At 43.1% G+C, this 26,774-nt stretch overlaps 1 protein-coding gene across 1 annotated transcript in view; it reads left to right on the top strand.

Moving 5' to 3' along the window:
* PITX3 (paired like homeodomain 3) overlaps positions 1-26,774 on the top strand; it is a 73,069-nt gene that overhangs the window by 31,226 nt on the left and 15,069 nt on the right. Inside the window, exon 2 of the mRNA XM_075216638.1 lies at positions 24,606-24,734. Coding sequence (XP_075072739.1) covers positions 24,626-24,734 — 109 coding nt within the window. The 5' untranslated portion in view covers positions 24,606-24,625. The remainder of the gene's footprint in view (positions 1-24,605; positions 24,735-26,774) is intronic.

Genomic DNA, 26,774 nt, shown 5'->3' on the forward strand with positions numbered 1-26,774 from the left:
ATTCATCAAGCCCCGTCCCCGCACGCCCACCTCCCTCGGGATCTCCCTGAAGCCAACGAGGATGTCACTCACCGGACCGTGAGTGCCTCTTCCCGGACATTTAGGAACCGTGGCCGTCCACCATCCTGAGGGTCTGCGCATGCGCAGCCCTTTTCTATACTTCAGTGTATACCCCTTTAACTCAATTGGCAGATCAGGCAACACTCCCTATATTAAGCACCTGTGGTCAACACCACGTTGCCTGATTTTGGAGTCTCATTCCTCATGAGTCTCTGAAGGTGTTCCTGTATTACTCGTGTATTCAGCGCTGCTGATTCTTGTGGTTTCCAAACCACTTCTACTACTGTGGTTCCATACCACTTCTACCATCAACTGTATCATCATGACTGTTTGCTGATTCCTATCCGCTGCCTCCGTGCACTACAGTCTTCTAAACCACTTCTACGTTATTCTACATCTATGTGACTGTTTGCTCATTGCTATCCGCTGCCTCCGTGCACTCCAGCTTTTACTTCACTCACCTGCTTCTCATCAAGTCTGTTTGCTGATTCCTATCCGCTGCCTCCGTGCACTACAGTCTCCTGCTTGCAGCTCGCCTGTGTTCATCATCGTGACTGCCAGCTGAATACTATCCGCTGCCTCCGTGCACTACAGTCTCCTGCTTTCAACTCGCCTGTGTTCAACATCGTGACTGCCAGCTGATTACTATCCGCTGCCTCCGTGCACTACAGTCTCATCTCATCTTTGCTGTGACTTCCTCGAGCCTGCCGCTTTCATTACCATCTGCTACACTTCGTGATCAACAGCTCCTGCCCTGCGCTGCACTCCTGTTTCCCATCGCTGTTGGTTCCTGTGGTTGCTACTGGTTACCTCCGTGTGCCGCTGAGTCCTGCTGCTGTGGTCAGCGCTATCCTCCATCTCCTGCTGATCCACTCTCCACGCCTTCACGTGTTCCACTGGTCTCTACCCTCCTGTCAGCATTTGATTTGTATCTCATCTACTACCCTCTGCTGGATCATCTCCATTCTCCTGGGTCTCCTATGAGTCCAGTTCCACGTGTTGCTGACTCCTGTGAATTCGTGTCCCTGTTGGTCTACTCACCTGTGCGCTGCACCTGCTAGACCGCTGCCTCACCTATCCAGGGACTTCCTATCCAGGCGGCCTCCCGCCGCTCAGGTACCGCTGCTATCCCATCTGACTGCTACTGCTGAACCACGGTATGCATACTTCTCATTGACTGTGCTGTGTATTGCATATCTTGCTGGACTGTGTTTGGTTCTCTCTGGAGTCTGCTATCCGCTGAGTCTATTGCCATCATTGACTGTGCTGTGTATTGCATATCTTGCTGGACTGTGTTTGGTTCTCTCTGGAGTCTGCTATCCGCTGAGTCTATTGCCATCATTGACTGTGTTATAATTGTGCTGGACTACTTCAAGAGACTTTCTAGATTGCAGACCTGCTCAGTCATTTATATCTATATGTATATCTATATTGTGCATATTACTGTGGATCGTGTATAAGGTGCCTGTGTATATCCTGTGTTGCAGTCTTCCCCTGTGCACCTCCTCACATATATATTCAGTGGTACAACTTGCTGATGTCAGACCACTGATCCCTGTTTCCGGTATCACCTGTTCCATCATCCTCTCACATAGCAGTGGTACAACTTGCTGCCGCAGACCACTGACTACCCGGATACCTCCACTTGGATTCCATTCCTTCACTCAGACAGCGGTACAACTTGCTACCCGCAGACCGCTGACTCTCATCACCTCCTTGTTTCTGTTGGACATTCCTCCTCCCTATAGCAGTGGTACAACTTGCTATCGCAGACCACTGACTATCTTCACGTGTCCTTGTCCATACAGTTCCTTGTGTATTATTACCTCATTGTTACCAGTGTTGCTAGTAATAGACTTTCCTGAGCATCTCATCGGCCATCATTTCATGTTCCGTGATCACCTAGCTACCAGAGTATTCGATTACCATCTACATTGCTCTGGTAAGCCTACCATCTGGTGATCCCTGGGTAAAGACTCCTAGTGCCCGTGACAGTAAGATCAGGCCATGACAGACCCAGATGTGGAACCTACCGCCAAAGAGATGCTGCAACATCTGGTTAGCCGTGTGGAGCAACAGGATGCCCGCCAACAGCTGCTACTTCAGTGTTATCAGTCATTAACCTCCCAAGGAACATCTGGACAGACTGTGACAGCTACTACTGAAGCTCCTGTGCTTTCCTCCGTTTCCCTATTGCCATCCCAGGTGTCTACAGCTTCCACGCTTCACCTGCCTACTCTGTCAAAGTACGATGGAGACCCCAAAACTTGTAGGGGTTTCCTTAACCAATGTTCAGTCCATTTTGAGCTCCAACCTCAAAATTTTTCTACCCATCGTTCCAGAGTGGCCTATCTTATCTCTTTGTTTTCAGGACAAGCCCTGGCTTGGGCCTCCCCTCTGTGGGAGAGGAACGATCCAATATTACAAGATAGTGCCAAATTCATTTCTACATTCCGAAGTGTGTTCGATGAACCAGGTCGTGTGACCTCCGCTGCTTCCAGCATCCTCCGTCTGCGACAAGGATCTCATACTGTAGGCCAGTACGTCATTCAATTTAGGATCTTAGCCTCTGAACTTCAGTGGAACACTGAAGCCCTAGTTGCCGCCTTCTGGCAGGGGCTTTCCGATAAAATTAAAGATGCACTGACTACCCAAGAGCTTCCTTCGTCACTTGAAGATTTGATCTCTCTATGCCATCGTGTTGATATGAGATTTTGTGAAAGAGAGGCTGAGAAAACGACTTCTGCTAAAGCACCTCTTCGCTCTAACCCTCAATTTCGTCCAGTGTCACCCGCTGTGATTCCCATGGAGATAGGACGTTCCAAGTTATCTTCTGAGGAGAGGAAACGAAGAGTCAAGAATAGACTCTGTATCTATTGTGCTGATTCCACTCATGTCCTCAGCTCCTGCCCTAAGAGATCGGGAAATGCCAGGCCCTAACTAGTTCTGGAGAGGTGAAGTTAGGGTCCCTGGAGTCCTCTCCATCGTCTATGAAATCTAAAGTCTGCGCTTTTGATGTGACTATTTCCTTTGCTACCAAAACCTTTGAGTCACAGGCATTGATTGATTCCGGAGCAGCAGGAAATTTTATTTCCAAATCGTTAGTAAATCAATGGTCTCTACCAGTGATTACCTTAAAAACTCCCATTACTGTGACGGCTATCGATGGATCACGTCTCATCAACGGTCTCATCACCCAGAGTACGTCTCCAGTAACCCTTCAGATTGGTGCTCTGCATCATGAAGAGATATCGTTTTTAATTCTTCCTGTTACGACAAGTCCGATTGTCCTAGGCCTTCCATGGCTTCAGTGTCACTCTCCCCAGATCGACTGGCGCACCCCTCAAGTCACGTCTTGGGGGTCTGAATGTCACCATCATTGCCTTTCCCAAGTCATTCCTCTCAAGGTACAGCAAGCTTCCATCTCAGCTATTTCACCAGGACTCCCTCCTCAATATGCTTCATTTACCGATGTTTTTGATAAAGCTCAGTCTGAACGTCTTCCTCCTCATCGTTCTTGGGATTGTCCGATTGACCTTCTTCCTGGCAAGACTCCTCCCAGGGGCCGGGTCTATCCACTCTCGTTACCTGAGACTCAAGCTACATCTGAATATATACGGGAGAACCTCCAGCGTGGGTTCATTCGACCTTCCACCTCGCCCGCTGGAGCTGGGTTCTTCTCTGTCAAAAAGAAGGATGGATCATTACGCCCTTGTATAGATTTTCGTGGACTCAATGCCATTACTATCAAGAATCGGTATCCCATTCCGTTGATCACTGAGCTATTTGACCGCATCAAGGGAGCCCGTATTTTTACTAAGTTGGATCTTCGTGGTGCCTACAATTTAATCAGAATTCGTTCCGGTGACGAATGGAAGACAGCGTTTAACACCAGAGACGGGCATTACGAATATCTGGTAATGCCTTTCGGGCTATGTAATGCCCCCGCTGTTTTTCAGGGCTTCATCAATGAGATTTTTCGGGACTTATTATATGTATGTGTCGTCGTCTACCTGGACGACATATTGATTTTTTCACAGGACCTGCCCTCTCACCACCAACATGTGGCAGAAGTCCTCTCCAGGCTACGGAAAAATTCATTGTTCTGTAAATTAGAAAAATGTTCATTCGAATTACCCCAGATTCCATTCTTGGGGTATATAGTTTCCGGAGTTGGCCTGAAGATGGATCCTGACAAAGTAAATGCTGTACTACATTGGCCCCAGCCAACTACTCTTCGTGCGATCCAGCGTTTTTTAGGTTTTGCCAATTACTATAGACGCTTCATTCAAGACTTTTCTTCCATTGCATCTCCTATTGTGGCCCTGACTCGAAAAGGGGCTAATCCTAAGCAATGGTCAACTGAGGCTATTCAAGCCTTTCAAACATTAAAAGAGTCCTTCTCTTCGGCTCCAATCCTTCGACAGCCTGATGTGACACTCCCCTTTTTCCTAGAAGTAGATGCCTCTAATGTGGGCTTAGGAGCTATTCTCTCCCAACGCTCGGAACAGCAAAAATTCCACCCTTGTGCCTTCTATTCTCGGGGTCTCCTATCCGCAGAGAAAAATTATACCATCGGGGACAAGGAATTACTGGCTATCAAAGTCGCACTAGAGGAATGGAGATACTTGTTGGAGGGAGCTCGCCATCCGGTGACGATCTTCACGGATCATAAGAACTTGTCATATCTCCAGTCTGCCCAATGCTTGAACCCTCGTCAAGCAAGATGGTCTCTTTTCTTTTCCCGTTTTGAATTAATAATTACCTTCAAACCAGCTGCCAAGAACAAAAAAGCTGATGCCTTATCTAGAGCCTTTGTTACGTCCTCTGATATAGAAGAGGTTTCCAACCATACCATTCTAGACCCCAAATGTATCTCACTAGCTGCTTCATCCACCAGAACGCTACCATTTGGGAAGACCCTTGTGCCTCCTATACTAAGGAGGAAAATCCTTTCGTGGTTCCATGCCTCTCGCTTTTCTGGACACGCCGGTGAACACAAGACTTTTGAGATCCTCTCTCGAAGTTACTGGTGGCCTTCAATGAGGAGAGACGTCAAAGAGTTCATTGCTTCCTGTGAATTATGTTCGCAATTCAAATCCTCTCGCAGAACCCCAGCAGGGTTGCTGCGACCACTACCCATTCCGTCCAAACCATGGACCCATATTAGTATGGATTTCGTTACTGACTTACCACCTAGTAAGAACCATAACACTATTTGGGTGGTAGTGGACAGATTTTCGAAGATGGCTCATTTCATCCCTCTGTCTGGTTTGCCTTCCTCGTCTATTCTGGCTGAACATTTCATTAAAGAGATCTTCCGTATCCATGGATGTCCATCTGAGATTGTGTCTGATAGAGGAGTACAATTCGTGTCCAGATTCTGGCGAGCCCTTTGTAAAACCTTGGGCATACGATTAGCACTCTCATCTTCTTACCATCCGCAATCCAATGGACAAACCGAACGTGTCAATCAAGATCTTGAGACTTTTATAAGGATATTTTCATCAGCCAATCAAGACAACTGGGTAGAGTTACTCCCTTGGGCTGAGTTCGCCCATAACAACATGTACCATGAGTCATCATCCAAAACTCCATTTTTTGTGGTCTACGGTCACCATCCGTCTTTTCCGGAATTTCCTGCCCTCCCGCCCACCCAAGTTCCTGCGGTGGAAACTGTTTGTCAGACTTTTAAAAATATCTGGTCTCAGGTCAGAACCTGTTTAAAGAAGACATCTGTCAAATATAAATCTTTCGCTGATAAGAAGAGGCGGGCTATTCCACCACTAAAAATTGGAGATCGTGTCTGGTTATCCACAAAAAATATTCGTTTGAAGGTTCCATCCATGAAATTCGCCCCTCGTTTTATTGGTCCATATAGGATCATTCAAGTTATCAATCCAGTATGTGTGAAACTCCTTCTTCCTAAGAGTCTTCGGATTTCTAATGCCTTCCATGTATCCTTGCTCAAACCTCTTATTATCAACCGTTTCTCAACTCCTCCCTCAGCTCCGCAGCCAGTTCAAGTTCATCAGGAGGAGGATTTTGAGATTACCGAGGTACTAGATGCAAAAATTTCGCGAGGAGTCCTCCACTTCCTCGTTCATTGGAAGGGCTTTGGTCCTGAGGAGCGCTCTTGGATCAAAGCTGAAGATCTTAATGCTCCTGCCCTTTTGAAGAAGTTTTACTCCAAAAATCCGGACAAGCCCGGTTCCAGGCGTTCTGTGCCCACCTTTAAAAGGGGGGGTACTGTCACTCACCGGACCGTGAGTGCCTCTTCCCGGACATTTAGGAACCGTGGCCGTCCACCATCCTGAGGGTCTGCGCATGCGCAGCCCTTTTCTATACTTCAGTGTATACCCCTTTAACTCAATTGGCAGATCAGGCAACACTCCCTATATTAAGCACCTGTGGTCAACACCACGTTGCCTGATTTTGGAGTCTCATTCCTCATGAGTCTCTGAAGGTGTTCCTGTATTACTCGTGTATTCAGCGCTGCTGATTCTTGTGGTTTCCAAACCACTTCTACTACTGTGGTTCCATACCACTTCTACCATCAACTGTATCATCATGACTGTTTGCTGATTCCTATCCGCTGCCTCCGTGCACTACAGTCTTCTAAACCACTTCTACGTTATTCTACATCTATGTGACTGTTTGCTCATTGCTATCCGCTGCCTCCGTGCACTCCAGCTTTTACTTCACTCACCTGCTTCTCATCAAGTCTGTTTGCTGATTCCTATCCGCTGCCTCCGTGCACTACAGTCTCCTGCTTGCAGCTCGCCTGTGTTCATCATCGTGACTGCCAGCTGAATACTATCCGCTGCCTCCGTGCACTACAGTCTCCTGCTTTCAACTCGCCTGTGTTCAACATCGTGACTGCCAGCTGATTACTATCCGCTGCCTCCGTGCACTACAGTCTCATCTCATCTTTGCTGTGACTTCCTCGAGCCTGCCGCTTTCATTACCATCTGCTACACTTCGTGATCAACAGCTCCTGCCCTGCGCTGCACTCCTGTTTCCCATCGCTGTTGGTTCCTGTGGTTGCTACTGGTTACCTCCGTGTGCCGCTGAGTCCTGCTGCTGTGGTCAGCGCTATCCTCCATCTCCTGCTGATCCACTCTCCACGCCTTCACGTGTTCCACTGGTCTCTACCCTCCTGTCAGCATTTGATTTGTATCTCATCTACTACCCTCTGCTGGATCATCTCCATTCTCCTGGGTCTCCTATGAGTCCAGTTCCACGTGTTGCTGACTCCTGTGAATTCGTGTCCCTGTTGGTCTACTCACCTGTGCGCTGCACCTGCTAGACCGCTGCCTCACCTATCCAGGCGGCCTCCCGCCGCTCAGGTACCGCTGCTATCCCATCTGACTGCTACTGCTGAACCACGGTATGCATACTTCTCATTGACTGTGCTGTGTATTGCATATCTTGCTGGACTGTGTTTGGTTCTCTCTGGAGTCTGCTATCCGCTGAGTCTATTGCCATCATTGACTGTGCTGTGTATTGCATATCTTGCTGGACTGTGTTTGGTTCTCTCTGGAGTCTGCTATCCGCTGAGTCTATTGCCATCATTGACTGTGTTATAATTGTGCTGGACTACTTCAAGAGACTTTCTAGATTGCAGACCTGCTCAGTCATTTATATCTATATGTATATCTATATTGTGCATATTACTGTGGATCGTGTATAAGGTGCCTGTGTATATCCTGTGTTGCAGTCTTCCCCTGTGCACCTCCTCACATATATATTCAGTGGTACAACTTGCTGATGTCAGACCACTGATCCCTGTTTCCGGTATCACCTGTTCCATCATCCTCTCACATAGCAGTGGTACAACTTGCTGCCGCAGACCACTGACTACCCGGATACCTCCACTTGGATTCCATTCCTTCACTCAGACAGCGGTACAACTTGCTACCCGCAGACCGCTGACTCTCATCACCTCCTTGTTTCTGTTGGACATTCCTCCTCCCTATAGCAGTGGTACAACTTGCTATCGCAGACCACTGACTATCTTCACGTGTCCTTGTCCATACAGTTCCTTGTGTATTATTACCTCATTGTTACCAGTGTTGCTAGTCATAGACTTTCCTGAGCATCTCATCGGCCATCATTTCATGTTCCGTGATCACCTAGCTACCAGAGTATTCGATTACCATCTACATTGCTCTGGTAAGCCTACCATCTGGTGATCCCTGGGTAAAGACTCCTAGTGCCCGTGACAGAGGAAAGGAAAAGTTGGCAAGTATGACCTTATCAGAACATGTATGTGAATTGCTGTAAAGGCTACAAAATCTATATGGCTGTGCCAGACAGACTTATTCCATCAGTGCAGTGTTTCTTAACTTCAGTCCACTCGTACAACAGCTCATGCTTTCAGGATTTCGTTAATCATGCACAGGTGACTATTTGGCCTATTCAGTAATTATCCCACCTGTTTCCACAGATAGAAATGCCTAAAGCATGAGCTGCTGTCTGTGTGTGAGGACTGGAGTTATGAAGCGTTGCTTTACTGTGTTTTATGTATATATGTACACCAAACCCAAAAGAGAGATGTTTAGGAAAAAGTAGACATCTTGCTTAGTCTGAGTACCCACCCCTGATTCATTTGTGTTTAATATGTGGTTGTTAATTAGCATGTTTATGAGTTTGGGCTGTCACTGGATGCCAGTCCATTCACCTCAATGGGCCTGATTGATTGAAGAAAGTTAAGCAAAAAATTGAGTAAGTTTTCTTACTTAATTTTTCTGGACAATGTTGCAGTGCAAGGGGCACAAATGAGTTTATTATTTTGCACATAAGTTAAATACTGGCTGTTTTTTCATGTAGCACACACATACTGGATAGCTTATTTGTACACTGATATTTACAGTTGATCTAGGACATGCCCTACCCCAAATATAAATCTGTCCCCACATTTTAAATTTACCTCCTCCTCCAATGCAACATGGCTTTGCCTTACTTGCTTACTGTTGCTTAACTTTTCTTAATAAATCAGGCCCAGTGTATTTAATGTGCATTAAATGCATCGTATGGAGCAAGAAACATTTGGAAAACCACCATACTAGTGTTAAAAATGCTAGTAAATATATGTAATTTCACAGCAAGGGGTATGTGGCTTTAGTGAGTGCATTTGTGGTTAAAATAGTACGCTAGGGAGAGCAGAAAGATGGGAGTGTGGCAGTTTAACACACACAGAACACTTTTATTTAACACACATTTCTACAGGTCCAGTCAGTGCCTCCAGCACTTGGTGATCTCACTCCCACCAAGAAGTGGTCTCAGTGGGTTTACAGACTATAACATGCACTGTCTCTTATAGCCTTGAACATAGCAAAATAGCTTATCGTGGGCCAGAGCATGTCAGGTTGTTTGTGTATTAATTCCCTAAAAATTACTTTTTTTTAATGTCATAAACCAGAGTGTCCGACTTATTCCAGTGTATTTTACAGCCTGCACTTGCTGCTTTCTTGTATGGATGTAAACTGCCACAGGTACCACAGGCTTCTCTGTCAGACTAGGAATGTGGCACTGGACTTGGGCATCATAGCCCAGTGCCCCACTCCCAGTGATAATCACAGTCATGGAGCAGCAGCCTCACAGGTGAGAAGCTGCAGGAAAAATAAAAACACACATTCAGTTTAGGAGCCCCCTAAACCAAAGTGCTCTAAGCGACTGCTTTGGTTCGCCTAGTGGTAACATGGAGCAGTCCCCATTTTCTCATAGCCCTAGCCGAAAACCAAAAAGGAGGAGCAGGGGGAGAACGAATCACAAGCTACAACCAACAGAATTGGGAAAATTTACTGCGTGTAGCAGCCCCTAGGGCCTGTCTTGGGGCACGACTCACCATCTGAAAATGTTTTGCATGGGTGACAGTGCATCTTTAAGCTGACAAATCTGGTAAATAAACAGCTAAAAGCAGAATATAATTAAAACTTCTCCCCAAAGGGATGCATTAAGACTGTACTGATCTGTGCATCGTGCACAACTAACTTTTTAACATAATCCATCCCAGAATGCTCAAGTCAGAGAGGACATTGGTTTTCTGGTGAGGGGTCAAAATATACGTAATTAGATTTCTATGAAGGTATAGTTGAAACTTTGCAGTGTTCTGCAGGTCTTTGGGGAAATTCACACACTGTTAAACTGCAAATCATTATTACAAATTGTAATATGTTAATGTGTTAATGTATAAGGTTAAAGTAGTATATACATTTATAAGACAAAAGAAACAAAAGTACTCCCACGTCGTCAGAAAGATTAGTTGTGATATGGATGTTGGCCTGGAAGTATGGCACTTCTCATCCATGCTCATACTATAAATGGGTAATATCGCTATCATACAATATTGGTAACATCTGAACACTTTAATTACTAAGGCCTTGTAGTATATAGGAGTATCCTCACAAGTGAACTAACTCAATAGAACAATGCTATAATTGTCAGAGTTCTGTTCCCAATAAGGACCTTATAGCTTCATAGATAGTGCTCTGAGTCTAATATACAAAAAAAACTTGTATAGTACTCTGCACATATTATTACTTTTCAACTATATATCTTCATGTGTTGGTATATATGTTCTATATTACGTTATTTTCTTAGAATGTAACTTTAATATGGTTTAGCTGACATTAAGTGATTACTATTCTGATAATTACACGGATTCCCTTTGTGTACTTTGGAAATATCATTTCTATTATATAAGATTGAGAAATGGCACTGATTTGAATGCAATAAGCTCTTTTTATTCCATAATTTGATATTATCCATATATTTTGCACATTTGTTCTGGCTTTATAACATAATGATTACTATTAGCAGTGGTAGGTTAGTATTTATGTCTGGTCAGTTGGTTGGCGAGTGTCTGCCACTGGAAGTCCTTTATGTTTCTTTCCTCAGTAATGCACAACTGCCAACAGTTCCATATTTTCTAGTGACTGTCCTAGTTTCCAGCATCTGAAAAGTCAGGCTTTACATATATGGGGATATATCTTCCCCATATAAGGGCATGGTTTGGGCAGGTCGGCATATGGCCTGAGTGGATCGAGAGCATTGCCTATTATGTCCTGAATTTTGTTCTGGAATACAGTAGGTATGGTAACGTGATCATTCTGCAAAAGATGTACTACAAGGTAAGAAGTAAGGGGGGTTTTCTGGTGATTGGAGCAGAGCGAGATTACCTGCAGTAGGCTAGTAATACATTATAAATGGGCTTATCTGAGAGGATAAGACAACGATCCGTGGAAAGCTAGAATATTAACAGGAAGACAAATAAAATGGCTACCTCCACTGTGTGTAAGTGACAGGTCCACTTTTATTGTGTTACTGCATTTTGCACTTGGACAGGTTTACTAATATAACCATAAACGTCTGTAGGGCAATACAGTAATAGAAAGGTTTATATGATGCTCAGAGGATGCAAAATATATTCCATGCATTATTTTTTAATTTACTAAATTGTTTAGGCATCATCTTTAGCTTGATGAGTGAATTATGTTATTATAATGATCCTAAAGGGATGTTTTATCTCAGAAACACTTAATATTGTTTGAACATCTCCTGGAGTCGCTGAAGGGAATCAATCTTTATTCCTTCTTAAATCTGGACCACAGCTCAGTCCTGAAGGAGAGGAAATTGCGCTTGACAGATGCAATCATATGCAAATGGCTATAGAAGAGGTGAAATTATCATCTGCAAACATTGAGCCGAAATTCCATCTGCCAATTCCTGAAGAAGGGCCCTTAATAAATTCTAAGACAGCAAAGTGACACACATCTTAATCAAGACTTAATCCCGGGAATTAATTCTATGTGAGTTTATGCATAATTCCACAGGCAATGCTTAAAACAAACCCATGGCAGTCTCAGTGGCAGATGGACTCTCTGGACTTTACGCAAAGGCATTAAATGGAGATAGAGAGTGGGAGACCCCTGAAATGTCAGTCCTTGTATACAAACGCTGGGCACTGTACAACCCACAGCTTCTACTCCTGACTTCAAAGGTTGGACTTCCAATTATGCCGACATGGGAACAGCATACAAATGAATGTAAATACATCTTCTGTCAGGCTAGTTCTCTTGAAAAGTGAGATCTGTAGAAAGAAAAAAAAAAAAAGTCCTGATCTGCATACCAGACCTGCTCTGGGGAGGTTAAAAGAAGGCCCGTCATGTGTAAATCATCTCACTGCTGTGGGGAACAGGGGTACACATTTACTATGTGCTGACAGGCAGGTGCCATAAAAAAAAGTTATATCACTCTGCCTTGGAAGTTCAATGTGTGCGCCCCCATCTGTTAGTCATGTACTGTGTACCTGTGTACATTCATTCTGTCACCTTCGTCTTATTTTAATAGTTTTATTGTTTGTGGAAGCAAGGTGACTAAGATAAATTTAATAAAGGATGGTTTCGTAAAATCGCTGCTTTTTGGAGGCTTTTGTGAAGTTTTCAAACCGCTAGACTGACTAAAGCCCAAACCGCAAGACAAGAAAGGTTTTACAAAGCACCACATTAAATATAACTGTTCCGAGTTTTTCAATGAAAAGAATACAAAGCGTTTTGTGAAAACCGCCAGAAAAAAACACAAACAGTCCTGTCAGAAAAAAGAACTGCTTGTGATTATCAGCCAATCAGGAGCTTCTGATTGGCCTGCCGTCTATTACGTAGGCAGGATTACTAGACATTAGCTCACTTTATGTCAGGGGCTCTTAGAGAGGGATCTGTGTCTGCAATTGTTTTTTTTTGTCCATACGGAGTACGTCAGATCAAGAGCTGAAGAAAATTCCACGTAATTATATATATATTTATATTAATATATATATTAATATATATATATATATATATATATATATATATATATATTAATATCACTACACTATAGAAAAATGTGCGGCAATATTGTTTATTAAATTCTTAATTTTACAGAGGCCAAGGTATTTATTTATTAAATTTACGTCAGGATCATTTAATTCTTTACTTATACAATGGGAGCACTATTAAATATTTATTTACTAAACACAACCTCTATCAGCTATTACATTATTAAATTGGGACAATTAGAGATATATTTAGTATATAAAAACTAAATATGGGCAATCATGGGTATGCTTCTAGTATTATGTACCATACATTGTACATAACTCCCTTAGTGTTATAGCCCTCTATGACAATGTTGAGTTCTACAATTTTTAACAGCGAGCAAAATCGTATCAAAATAAATATTTTCTCAGATCATCAAATAATAGACAGTAAAAGAGAAATTTGCAGACAGGCAGGGAGATGGAACGAAAGACATTCTTGTTTCGTATAGAAGATAATTGCAATTAGCAATACAGGCATTTATGGTTTATTAACAAAGTGTACTGCATAAAAACAGGTTTCAGTGCATTGGCATTGAAGTTGGAATAACAAAATACATCACAGAAGGCAACTCAAAATGTGATACAACAATCAGTCAGTTAATGTCAGTGGTACTGTAATATCATAGAGAAGAGAAGAGAGACATAAACGGCTGGACACTGAAGGAAGAGAGAGGAGAGATAAAGATAAGACATAAGTCGAGACAAATTGGTGTTAAGAAAGAAAAGTTACACTACGCCAAGGCTTCAACCATAGTTACTGAACATTCACACACCTTTCATGTCTCCTTTCATTGACATAGTCACCCACTGCTCTCACTATACTCTCCCAGGTCATGTACATAAACAATTTGAGGCAAAAAGATAAGACATTAGAAGTGTTCTAATCCGCTGTGTTTGTGCTTTCTATGCTCGGTTTCTGAAGTGTTCTGCAATTCTCGTTTCCAGATTATTGTTTGGCCCATGTACGGAAGGCCACATGGTCATTGTTGGAGGCATACAACTGTAGTGCTACATGTTATTATTTCCTTAATGTTGTGTTTTTTGTGGTAGAAGTGAATTCTGTTATATATTGAGTGCTTTTGTTTGCATAGTTTCGCCAGCTCCGGGTACAAGTGAACCATAATGATGTTCCAGATACATATATATAGGTTGAATTAGCACATGGATATCCTCCATGTGAGCAGTAACTTTGCGCCAAGGCTTCAACCATTGTTACTGACCATTCACACACTTTCATGTCTTTCATATCTCATTTCACTGACAGTCATACACTACTCTCGCTATACCCCCACACACTCCACACATCCCCCTCACACCTCTCCCACCACACAGACCTCTGCACAAATTCACCCACTCACAACACTGCACAGTCTCCCCCACACTCACCTCTGTATGGTCTCCCCCACCCTCACCTCTGTATAGTCTCCCCCACCCTCACCTCTGTACGGTCTCCACCACACTCACCTCTGTACGGTCTCCCCCACCCTCACCTCTGTACGGTCTCCACCACACTCACCTCTGTACGGTCTCCCCCAAGCTCACCTCTGTACGGTCTCCCCAACCCTCACCTCTGTACGGTCTCCCCCACCCTCACCTCTGTACGGTCTCCACCACACTCACTTCTGTACAGTCTCCCCCAAGCTCACCTCTGTACAGTCTCCCCCACCCTCACCTCTGTACGGTCTCCCCCAAGCTCACCTCTGTACGGTCTCCCCCACCCTCACCTCTGTACGGTCTCCCCCACCCTCACCTCTGTACGGTCTCCACCACACTCACTTCTGTACAGTCTCCCCCAAGCTCACCTCTGTACAGTCTCCCCCACCCTCACCTCTGTACGGTCTCCCCACTCTCACCTCTGTACGGTCTCCCCCACCCTCACCTCTGTACGGTCTCCACCACCCTCACCTCTGTACGGTCTCCCCCACCCTCACCTCTGTACGGTCTCCACCACACTCACCTCTGTACGGTCTCCCCCACCCTCACCTCTGTACGGTCTCCCCCAACCTCACCTCTGTACGGTCTCCCCCAAGCTCACCTCTGTACGGTCTCCCCCACCCTCACCTCTGTACGGTCTCCCCCACCCTCACCTCTGTACGGTCTCCCCCAAGCTCACCTCTGTACGGTCTCCCCCACCCTCACCTCTGTACGGTCTCCCCCACCCTCACCTCTGTACGGTCTCCACCACACTCACCTCTGTACGGTCTCCCCCAAGCTCACCTCTGTATGGTCTCCCCCAAGCTCACCTCTGTACGGTCTCCCCCACCCTCACCTCTGTACGGTCTCCCCCACCCTCACCTCTGTACGGTCTCCACCACACTCACCTCTGTACTGTCTCCCCCACCCTCACCTCTGTACGGTCTCCCCCACCCTCACCTCTGTACGGTCTCTCCCACCCTCACCTCTGTACGGTCTCCCCCAAGCTCACCTCTGTACAGTCTCCCCCACCCTCACCTCTGTACGGTCTCCCCCACCCTCACCTCTGTACGGTCTCCCCCAAGCTCACCTCTGTACGGTCTCCCCCAAGCTCACCTCTGTACGGTCTCCCCCACCCTCACCTCTGTACGGTCTCCCCCACCCTCACCTCTGTACGGTCTCCCCCAAGCTCACCTCTGTACGGTCTCCACCACACTCACCTCTGTACGGTCTCCCCCAAGCTCACCTCTGTACGGTCTCCCCCACCCTCACCTCTGTACGGTCTCCCCCAAGCTCACCTCTATACGGTCTCCACCACACTCACCTCTGTACGGTCTCCCCCACCCTCACCTCTGTACGGTCTCCACCACACTCACCTCTGTACGGTCTCCACCACACTCACCTCTGTACGGTCTCCCCCACCCTCACCTCTGTACGGTCTCCCCCATGCTCACCTCTGTACGGTCTCCCCCACCCTCACCTCTGTACGGTCTCCACCACACTCACCTCTGTACGGTCTCCCCCACCCTCACCTCTGTACGGTCTCCCCCAAGCTCACCTCTGTACAGTCTCCCCCACCCTCACCTCTGTACGGTCTCCCCCACCCTCACTTCTGTACGGTCTCCCCCAAGCTCACCTCTGTACGGTCTCCCCCAAGCTCACCTCTGTACGGTCTCCCCCACACTCACCTCTGTACGGTCTCCCCCACCCTCACCTCTGTACGGTCTCCACCACACTCACCTCTGTACATTCTCCCCCACGCTCACCTCTGTACAGTCTCCCCCAAGCTCACCTCTGTACGGTCTCCCCCACCCTCACCTCTGTACGGTCTCCACCACACTCACCTCTGTACAGTCTCCCCCACCCTCACCTCTGTACGGTCTACCCACCCTCACCTCTGTACGGTCTCCCCACCCTCACCTCTGTACGGTCTCCACCACACTCACCTCTGTACGGTCTCCCCCACGCTCACCTCTGTACGGTCTCCCCCACGCTCACCTCTGTACGGTCTTCCCCACGCTCACCTCTGTACAGTCTTCGGGTACCTGTGAACCATACTGATGTTCCAGCCACACATATATTGTAGGTTGAATTAGCACATGGACATCCTCCTCCATGTGAGCAGTAATGCTACACCAAGGCTTCAATACAATGCAAACCATTGTTACTGACCATTCACACACCTTTCATGTTTCCATTCACTGACAGTCATACACATCTGTGCACCACCTCGGCGTGGTCTCACCCCGCGCACCACCTAGGTGCAGTCTCACCACGTGCACCATCTCCGCATGGTCTCAACTCGCGCACCACCTCCGCATGTTTTTTTTTCTTGTCCCATCAAAATGTCCCTATTTTTCAATATTGGGCAGCACGGTGGCTTAGTGGATAGCACTTCGGCCTCACAGCACTGGGGTCATGAGTTTGATTCCTGACTTTGGCCATATCTGTGTGGAGTTTATATGTTCTCCCCGTGTTTGTGTGGGTTTCCTCCGGGTGCTCCGGTTTCCTCCCACACTCCAAAAAGTATAACATACTGGTAAGTTAATTGGCTGCTATCAAATTGACCCTAGTCTGTCTGTGTGTGTGTCTGTGTTAAGGAATTTAGACTGTAAGCTCCAATGGAGCAGGAACTGAGATGAGTGAGTTCTCTGTACAGCGCAATTAGTGGCGCTATATAAATAAATGATGATGATGATTGATCAAGTGTACATTATAATTCCAATTATTTTACATATTGATTCCTATTCTTGCTGTTTTTTTTCCCTTGGCCATGTAAGTGCATTGTTATTACAATATTCTTCTGTAGATTTAAAAAGATTTACGTTATAATCATGCTCAGTATTCACATTAATATGGGGTTCATATATTAAGGTGACCTGATTTTTTTTTTAAATTAAAAGCGTATGTGACCCTAATGAAGACCACAGGGGATGTGTTCAGTTTTTGGAGGGGGTGTAAATTATGGATATAGATTACAGAAGCTATTTTTTGTAAATGAACAGTAGTACAACACGTGTCATAGCTGCAACTACAAATATACACAACATGGCTAATCAGAACATTTGTCGTCTCTTGCCAAATACACTGCTTCCTGCAGACATCTCCTTCCCAATCTCCCGCCATTGTCATTGAAGCATGATTTATAGATCCTTTTAAGTGGGTAAGGGAGCATGGTAGGACGTGACAAAACGCAGTTCCCGCACCTGGAATACTGTATACAATTTTGGAGGCCATAGCATCAAAAAGACAAAAAAACTACAAACTAAAGGACTTCTAAAATGGTGCATGTGCTATATAACAAAAATTATCAGGAGTGACTAAAGGCTATATATTGTACTGCTTAGAGGACAGAAGGGAGTGATAGAAATGTAAAGATATTAATAGTTCAGGATGGCCGTAATCTTTACAATAAGAGAATTTCATCACTCTCACTCACTGTCCCTCATATAATTTGATCTGCATTACCATGTTACCTGTATTTTTATTCATTCCGTATGTCTGGTCTTTGTATTTTGTTCTTCATGTATAATATTATGTGTTATGGATCACAGCTTTCTGTATTTGTCATGTACGGCGCTGCAGACACTTTGTGGGATCTTATAAATAAAAGATAATAATAATATCATAGAATTACCACTGAATAACAGAAGTTAAGCAAATCACAGTATAGTATTTCATACAATTAAAAAAAAATACTTTATGTTTCATTTTTCAGCGTTTTAATAAATAAAAAACAAATTGGGCATGCCTGTTAGGTTTTGTTAATACCCGTATAGTTGTAAAACATTTTGGACTAAAATTCAGATGAACGATAAAACACACATTTAAAGATAGCTTGGAAGCCATAAAAATACCTTATCTCTGTATGCCAGAGATAGAGAAAATTAGTTTTCCTTTTGAGAATAGTACAAAAAATATTATTAATGCTTGTGTTAGTACAAATTATACTGTGATGAATTAGTATAGCTATAGAATGTTGGGAAGTCAATGTTCTCCTCATGAAATTCTCAGAGCCGGAGTTTACATTTAGGATTGAGACGTGGATTAGTGCTTGGGGTCAAGGCTAGGGTTAAAGCTTGGGGTAAGCTCACAATAGCACTTAAGTTAAAGCTAGGCACTTGTAGTGGTTGGAAGTAAGACTAATAGGTTAAGGCTAGCATTTTATTAACATTTTGTTTTATTTCACACAGACAATCTGATCAAACCATTCATTTAAAAGAACCATCTCTCACCTGTCGAGAAAGGGGTCTCTTGTCTTTCTAGGCCACTTGGGGTCCAAGATAGAAGCTCATTTAGGCTCTCTGCTCTCCAGAACACTATTAATAGGAAGTCTATGGTTGGCATCATATACTAGTGGCCCTCCCTGCTATCTATGAAGACAGTGTCCTCCAGTATGAATGCTCTGCATTGAGAATGGCTGCACATCTGTGAGTAGAAAGTACAATGATCATTGGATTCATAAGGTGAACACCTTATAATGCTTATGCTTATAATGCTAGAGAGGTCTGTTGCCATATAACTTTTGTATTTGAGCCACAGTCAGACTTCTGAGTTTCATGCTTTGTTTGCAGGGAGATGCCATTGTGTTTTATGAACTTTAAATGGAATAATTTTCTGCAAAATGCACAGCTTAATGTATGGTTTAAAACCACATAACACTAAGGACTAGATTTACTAAACTGCGGGTTTGAAAAAGTAGAGATGTTACCTATAGCAACCAATCAGATTCTAGCTGTCATTTATTTAGTGCACTCTACAAAATGACAGCTAGAATCTGATTGGTTGCTATAGGCAACATCTCCACTTTTTCTAACCCGCAGTTTAATAAATATAGCCCTAAGGGTTCAGTGTAGCATGGTGGTGACAGAATCCTGTTATTAGAATACTCTCTTCATTGGGTACTCGGAACCGGTCAGAAGTGAACAGAGCCTGATTACCCAATAGGTTGCCTAGGCTGCAGCCTAGGGCACTAGTCTTCAGGGTGGGAGGAATATTGTGACCCTTTTAAAAAGTCGAAATGAGTTTCTAAAACATGGGAATATAAACATTGTTTTGGGGTGGGGATAAGGAAACTGAATGTTAAATTAAGCAGGGTCATTTTTACTTACTGTGTATTAGCCTGGCGTGTAAGATGAGGGGGCATTACAAGCGTATTAGCCTAGGGCAGCCGGAACCACTAATCAGGATTTGGAAGTGAAGCAAAATCTTTCCCATCCCCTTCAGCAGTGTAATGTGAAAACATTCCAGAATAAAAACCTAAATGTCTTTGAGTGCTCCAGTCAAAGTTCTGGTCTTTATGTAGCGTCTGGCTCAAATTGCCAATTGCGATAAATAGACAGTGTTCAAGCCACTTAAAAGTGTTGGAGCATATCTGCCAAGATAAATAGGTGAAAACAGCCATCCAAACTGCCATAAAGCTGTTAGTGCAGCAGAAAGTGTCTCCTGAAAATATAAACATTTAGGGAAGAAGTTCGTTTTTTTCATCTTTCATATATTTCCTGATATACACTTCATTTTGCCTTTTACATTTTCAGTTTTGAGCATCTGCTTTTAGAATAAATGTGTAACTTGGCTAAAATTCTAACATCCAACAATATCTTACTATTTGTACTCTTTTGTGTTCTGCATTTTGGCAGCCATATATCAACTAATTACATGATTCATTACATAGTTACAATTTATTTTTTTATTTCTAAAGTATTTTATCAGGAAGTAATACATTGAGAATCATCACTCATTTCCATGTGTGTTCTGGAGCATGCAGTTATCGGAACACTTAAAAGGGAAATAAGAGAAAAAATTATATCCTTCAATGGATAATAAATAATTTGAAAAGTGCTGTTTTGTAATATTTGTTCTGACTGTTACTTAAAAAAATTAGTATATTAAGTCTCTAACCTCTTTACTGGTGATTCCAGAGTTTCATCAATATATACAAATATACAGTTTGAAATGATGCTTGCATGTTGCCATCCCCCTGAATTCCTTATTACAATATTACGTTCAGCTAGTATTTTGATTGTTTTTTTTTTTCTTTGTTGTAAAGATGTTTTGACGCTCTCTGTAAAGCAGTTAACCCTTCTTGCAGCGGAGAAGCTGATCAGTTTACAGGATAAGTCTACCTTTGTGAATTTTATGCACATGTGGTTGTGGTAGTGGGATTGACAAATATACCCACTATTGTATATGTAACTATTACAGGGGAGAGCTGACAAAGTTCAGCTCGGGGGGGCAAACCTGAACTCAGCAGCCTATTTTAAAGGACACAAAATGCTGGTGGCCCACTGACCCAGTCCAAGATAGCACTCTATGGGTCCGGCCCGGGGGGGGGGGGGGGGGAGATGCCCCCCTGCTCCCCAGCCCAGCCTGCCTGTGAACTAGTACCATATTGAGCAGATTCTTAACCTTAAAGGGTCACTGTTATGCACATGTGACTTCTGTCTGTGGCTGGGCTCCACTGGTTTGTCAGAAATCCCATTGCATCAAAAAATGCGTTCCAGCTCTATACCAGGAGCATTGGCGCCAGGCTTGCGTCAGGCATACATCAGATACATTTACACCCACTTTTTAAAAAAATTTTTTATGGCGAAATAAAATATCAAAGGAATAAAAAAAAAAAAAAAAAAAAAGAAAAGCTAAAATACAGTAACAAGTTCATCTAATAGATGCTTGATCCATAAAGGAAGCACCTATCAGCTTCAGAGGTGAATCTGCAATCAGCCACGCTCACAAGCGGCTAGCTAGGGCTGGCCACCGTAATCATCATCAGCATGTATTTCTACAAGCCTTCAGGCACCCATAAGTGATACGGACGCCGACAGATGTTTGTACATCTTTCCGCGGGTCTGCATCACGTAAACACATCCTTACCATACTCAACCTGCTCCGCAAGGGATAGAATTCCATATCCACCACAGTTTTTCTTATTTTATTTCCTTTTAATCTACTTCAGGAAATATTCAAATATGTTTAGAGTTTAATAAAAAGATAAACAAGGGGTTTTAACCCTGTGTGTGTGTTTTGTTTACCCATTTGCAGTCATTGTGAAACTATATGTTCCATATAATGTCATCTATTTTTGACATATTGCTATTACCCTGGCACCCACAGCCCTGGGGAGGGCAGAAAGAGCGCCAGTGCTATTCAGCAAGGAGCAGTTGTCTCTTTGCTTGTGGTTATGGGTCGGATTCCCCCAGGGGCACCAGTCATGGGGAAGAGGGCAATGCTATTTTTAAATTGTTTCATTTTTTTTTTTTTTATTAACACAGTAAAGATACGAAAGTCCTCGTTATCAAATTAAACCAACGGTTGTCTCAATTTTTCTTTTAAAAACCAAAACAAATAAGATGCCTACAATATATATGTTATAGAATGATTTTACATGCAGGATAAAACTATATTTCTCTTCCTCTATAATAAAATGCTTGTTATACTAAGTTAATTATAGTAATCAATAGCAAAGATGTGCTTTTGCATCAGCAGAGTATGTGAAATGCTTGTCATTATTATGCCCCACTTCTGCTTGTAGAGAGGACATTTGTACATCTCAGGTATGAGCTTTCTGATTGGTTACTCTGTTTAGTGGCTTTGTTGTGATGAAGGTGGAAAACTTAGATCTTGACAAGGAGGATGGATGGGAAATGAGATACTGGTGCTTGTGAGAGGTGTTAACTGCCCTTGGATAAAGACATAACCGCATCTTCAGATCTCCATTACGTATTTTGCTCATAATGTTGCTATTTCTGTCTGAATGTCACCTATAAAAGAAGAGGTCTTGCTCTCCCAGGGAGCTCTAAATAGAAGCCTTGCTAGATAATCTTTGATTTATGGACCAGCGAGGCCCAGGGTTTACAGTGAGTCTGCAATCTGCCAGGGGGGTTTCCAAGCCAAGAAACCATGCACTGCTTTGGCAGTACATTGGGGAATTTGTGTCCAGTAAACGGGTGGAGTAAAGAAATTAACCCCTTACGGACACAGTATATGAAAACTTTCGACATTTCTTATATTCCTTCAATCTTAAAGAAGAAAAGAAGAACTTTAAACAGCAGATAGAGTATTATTATGGGGATTCTACTCGTCAGGTCATTACACATACATATGTGAAAGAAAAAAACCTTATAAAAAATTAAATGTGGCAGATAGATACTTTATATGCAGCATAAGCCATCAGATTCTCAAAATACCTATAATGGCATTTTAATCATGCCGTTTAAGCATCAAAGATATTCTTAGAAACCAGTTACAAACATAAAAAGAAAATACATTTTAAAATGACCTTGGGCACTGAGCTCGAGGCTCGGAACCTGGATCTATGGTGCTAATGTCAGCAGCACCAATGTACAGAATTAATTCTGTCCAGTATCTGGTAAATCTACAAGGAAAAAATAAATAATTGTATCTATTGTGCACAACTAGGATCCAAATTTCAACACAATCTATGGTGGTTTTTATATTTCGCTGTTTCTAAATGTTACTCTAACAGAATATATATAATTTTAGTAAACTTTGAGTAAATGTTAAGTTTTAAACAAATTTGGGTTCCTAGTTGCGCACCACAATAGATGCAATACTTTTCTTCTTTCCTTGTAGACATATAAATTTATGTTGCACTGGCAGCACCTCTGAACTTCATGGTGGACATTATATTTTTGAAATAGCTGATTGGGAGAATTCTAGGAACCAATAGAAAACAATAAATGGATTAGTGAGTTTCTGGTGCTGTCAGGTGCTTCTGTTTGCAAACAGTATCAGGTAAAATAAGGCATTCTGTCCTGATACTCAGTGCTCCTCCCTGATATACAGTATATCCAGTCCATATAAAGGGAACTACATTTGCTCTCCATTGCCTCATTGCACTTATGGTTGCTATTGAGCAGTATTTTATATGCATCTCATAAATAGTGCCAGGAAGAAATGAGAGGCTCAGGATCCTAGGATTGTTTGGAATTCCTTGTCCCATGACTCTCCTGATCACCTATAGGATGGTCTTCCAATAATAATGTGCAAGGCTACCAAATGTACAGCATCCAAATGTTCCACATATCCATTTACGTAATACACCAGAAAAGCTGTGCCATACTTGCCCAGCATTTGAAAAGAATTTCCAGCGACAACTGCTGTTGTGAATCTGTGTGTCTTATGACATGACCAGTGTTAAAAAAAAATCTGGGGGCATTGCCAGGGGCAAATGTTACAAACACAGCTTTATCCCTGTAAATTATGGAAAACGGTCATCAATGCATAACAACACTTTATAGTTGTTGGTTTTGTGGGCATTAAAAACTGTAAATAATTAAAGAGAATATAAAGACTGCCCTGTATTGAATTTGTAACCCATATGGAGAAAAACAGCAGAAGACCACTGTGAAGCATAGCCAAAAAGCTGCATTAACAATAGAGAGCAAGACCCTTCAATCTTGATATGACTGTTGAGATATAACTTTGTATGACTATATGAGATATGAGTGTACATATCAGTATCCATCATCTTATACAAAGCCATTCTGTTACCGAGTATACTATAAGCCAATAACTCAGACCTATTTAGATTAAGGTTTCTGTGAATAGTAGTGAATCAGCCTCTTCTCCAATAAAGAGTGTTTCAGGATAGAGACGTTATCACTTCTTCCTCATTGTCAGCTATTAACAAGGGGATGGGGCAGAATGGATGCTGGACAAATTTTTAGTTAAGTATAAACCCTTTAAATATTTCTGGAATATTATTTAGATTATTCCCCAACAGGCTATAGTATACTGAATACTAGTGGCTAATAATAGTTTTACATGCTCTTAAAAATATGTTTTTCCTATAAAACATATACATCCCTTTAAATGGGTTTAACCCAGTGTTGGCTAATCTGTGACACTCCAGGTGTTGTGAAACTACAAGTCCCAGCATGCTTTACCAATATATAGCAGCTTATTGCTTGAAGGGTATGCTGGGACTTGTAGTTTCCCAACACCTGGAGTGTCACAGGTTAGCCAACACTGGTTTAACCACTACTGTTTTTGGAAGTGTTCCAATAACCACTTAGTATAACAATAATACTTCTTACTCAGCTGAAAAATAGGTAGTATCAATAACTGAATTAACAATTTTGAAACTATACTTACTATCTTTCACATTAGATCCCTGCCTTCAATATAGTTTCACAGCATGAAGTTGACCAGGGGTTTACCAGTCATGCCCGCACTGTACTTGTTTTGAGTTACTATTATGAGTATGTAAAGTATTATCCACTTATTATAATATTGCTCTGTTTCATTTCAGTTGTCACTTTGTGCTGCCTCATGGATTTCAACCTTCTGACAGACACAGAGGCTCGCAGTCCTGCCCTCTCTCTCTCTGACTCTGGAACACCTCAGCATGATCACAACGGCAAGGGGCAGGAGCACAGTGGTAAGTTCAGCCAAGGGGGCATTGGAGGCATTAAGGAATAGGAATGTACTGGCAGAGGTGCATGTAAGAGGGAGAGAATGAAGCTATTGCAAGGAATTGTTTGTCGGGAGAAGAGTACAAGTGAAGAAAAAAATAAAAATAAATCTGATTTGATGATAATTCCTGGTTCCAGAAAGTCTTTGATTCGGCACGAACTTTGGACTGCTTTCATTCAGTTTAACAGAAAATTACCTTTATAATATAGTCTCCTTTCCCATTACACTGTAATAAAAATGTTTATACTTACTAGCGTATGCCTTTAAAGCTGCATTGCCACCTAACTGGCAAAACATTTAAGTCCACCTCGTTAAAATGGCTGCGAAGGGTCTGCGTGGGTGGGGGGACCAATCAGAAGCGGCAATCGAGAACATATAGGACCTCATTTAGAGTCGGACGCAAAGTCCGTTTTAGGCGCATCCAACAAAACAACACAACAGAAAGCACCAAATCCGCCTTTAACACTTGCGACAGCTTGCGGCTCACTACCAGAGAATAGGAGGAACGCGGAATTGTGAAGGCGTGACCATGTACATACATCCTAGTCACAGTGAGGAGCAGACGCAACACATGTCAAAACAGGGCTAAAGCTGTGCGGCAGGAATTAGGTGGCGCAAGCGGTTAGCTAGCTGCAGGAACTGCTCGCAGCTCGATAGGGTATTAAGAGTGGGATGCAGCTAGGGTTGCTTGCCACTCATAACACCCTACCAAGCTGCGGCACACTCCAACTCCTACACTTTTTAAAAAGACTTTGCGTCCGACTCTAAATGAGGTCCATAGTGAGGATTGCACCCAATTTCCAAAGCAAGAGGAACTGTGCTCCATGAAAAACATTTTGTAAACCTGGGACTGTTCTTGGAAACTGGGGACAATCTGTAACTGGACACTAATGACACAAGGGGATAACTCTGCCCAACAGGGATAAAGTTTGAAAAACAAGGGCAGGCCAGCAATATCTGAACCCCGGCTTAACACTCTCTTATGGCCTCAATCAGACTTGGATCTTTGCACATATCACTTTTACCCTCATCAAATCTATGTATAAACTTGTACACAGATGGTATAACTTTAAGATGTTGGTCTGCAACTCTCTGGACTAAATAATTGAGTTTAACCTTTCATGGATGTATTTTCCATCAGTGCTGCTATCTGGGATTCATATCTATAAAAGTTATAACATGTACACACAGTACATATTTCAGAGTTTCAGAAAATGGGACAGATTATGAATGTATTTTACATGTCCTAACAATTTCTAGGACTGATTGCATGATGTAATTATTTGAACCTACAGCAGCAATGACCAGCATAAGAATGTAGTTGCTGAACTCACGGTAAATAGGGATACTGTACAATTGGTGACTATCCAATGGAAAAAAAGACAAGAGATCAAGACAGGCCCTGATATATAGATCTATAGACAGTGGTCCAAGTAGAAATTTGGAATTGTCGATTTGGACATTTAGAAATGATGGTATGAAAATTGTAATGGGAATGAAAGTGAATGGAATTTTATAGTTTTACAATGAAGGCAGTAGGAGAAGTGGCGGTATAGCATCCACCGTATACCGGGTTGGGTATGACTTAACGGTGATGAGAAGCCCGACACGCTTAACACCTACACAAAAATTCTGATTTGAGCAAATAACAAATACAATATAAACAGACTTACCTGAAAACCTAAGATCCAGCTTTCTGACGGCAGCGCATGCTGACAGGCAGGATGTCTGGACCCTGCAGACTAAGTCTTTAAACACTTAACCTGCGGGGTCCAGACATTGCTGCTTTAATTTAACATTGATGTAGAGTGCACTGACATAAACTGAAGTGCCGGACAGCTGGGTCTTCGGAATGACTGCCTATCAGCATGGGCTGCCATCGGAAATCTGGATCTTCTGTTTTCAGGTGAGTCTGTTAATGTTGTATTCGTTTTTTTGTCAAATCTGAATTTTTTTCTAGGTGTCAAGCATGTGGGGGTTCTCGTCACCGTTAAGACAATTACCA

Source organism: Mixophyes fleayi, chromosome 6, assembly GCF_038048845.1.
Source record: "Mixophyes fleayi isolate aMixFle1 chromosome 6, aMixFle1.hap1, whole genome shotgun sequence".
NCBI lineage: Eukaryota > Metazoa > Chordata > Amphibia > Anura > Limnodynastidae > Mixophyes > Mixophyes fleayi.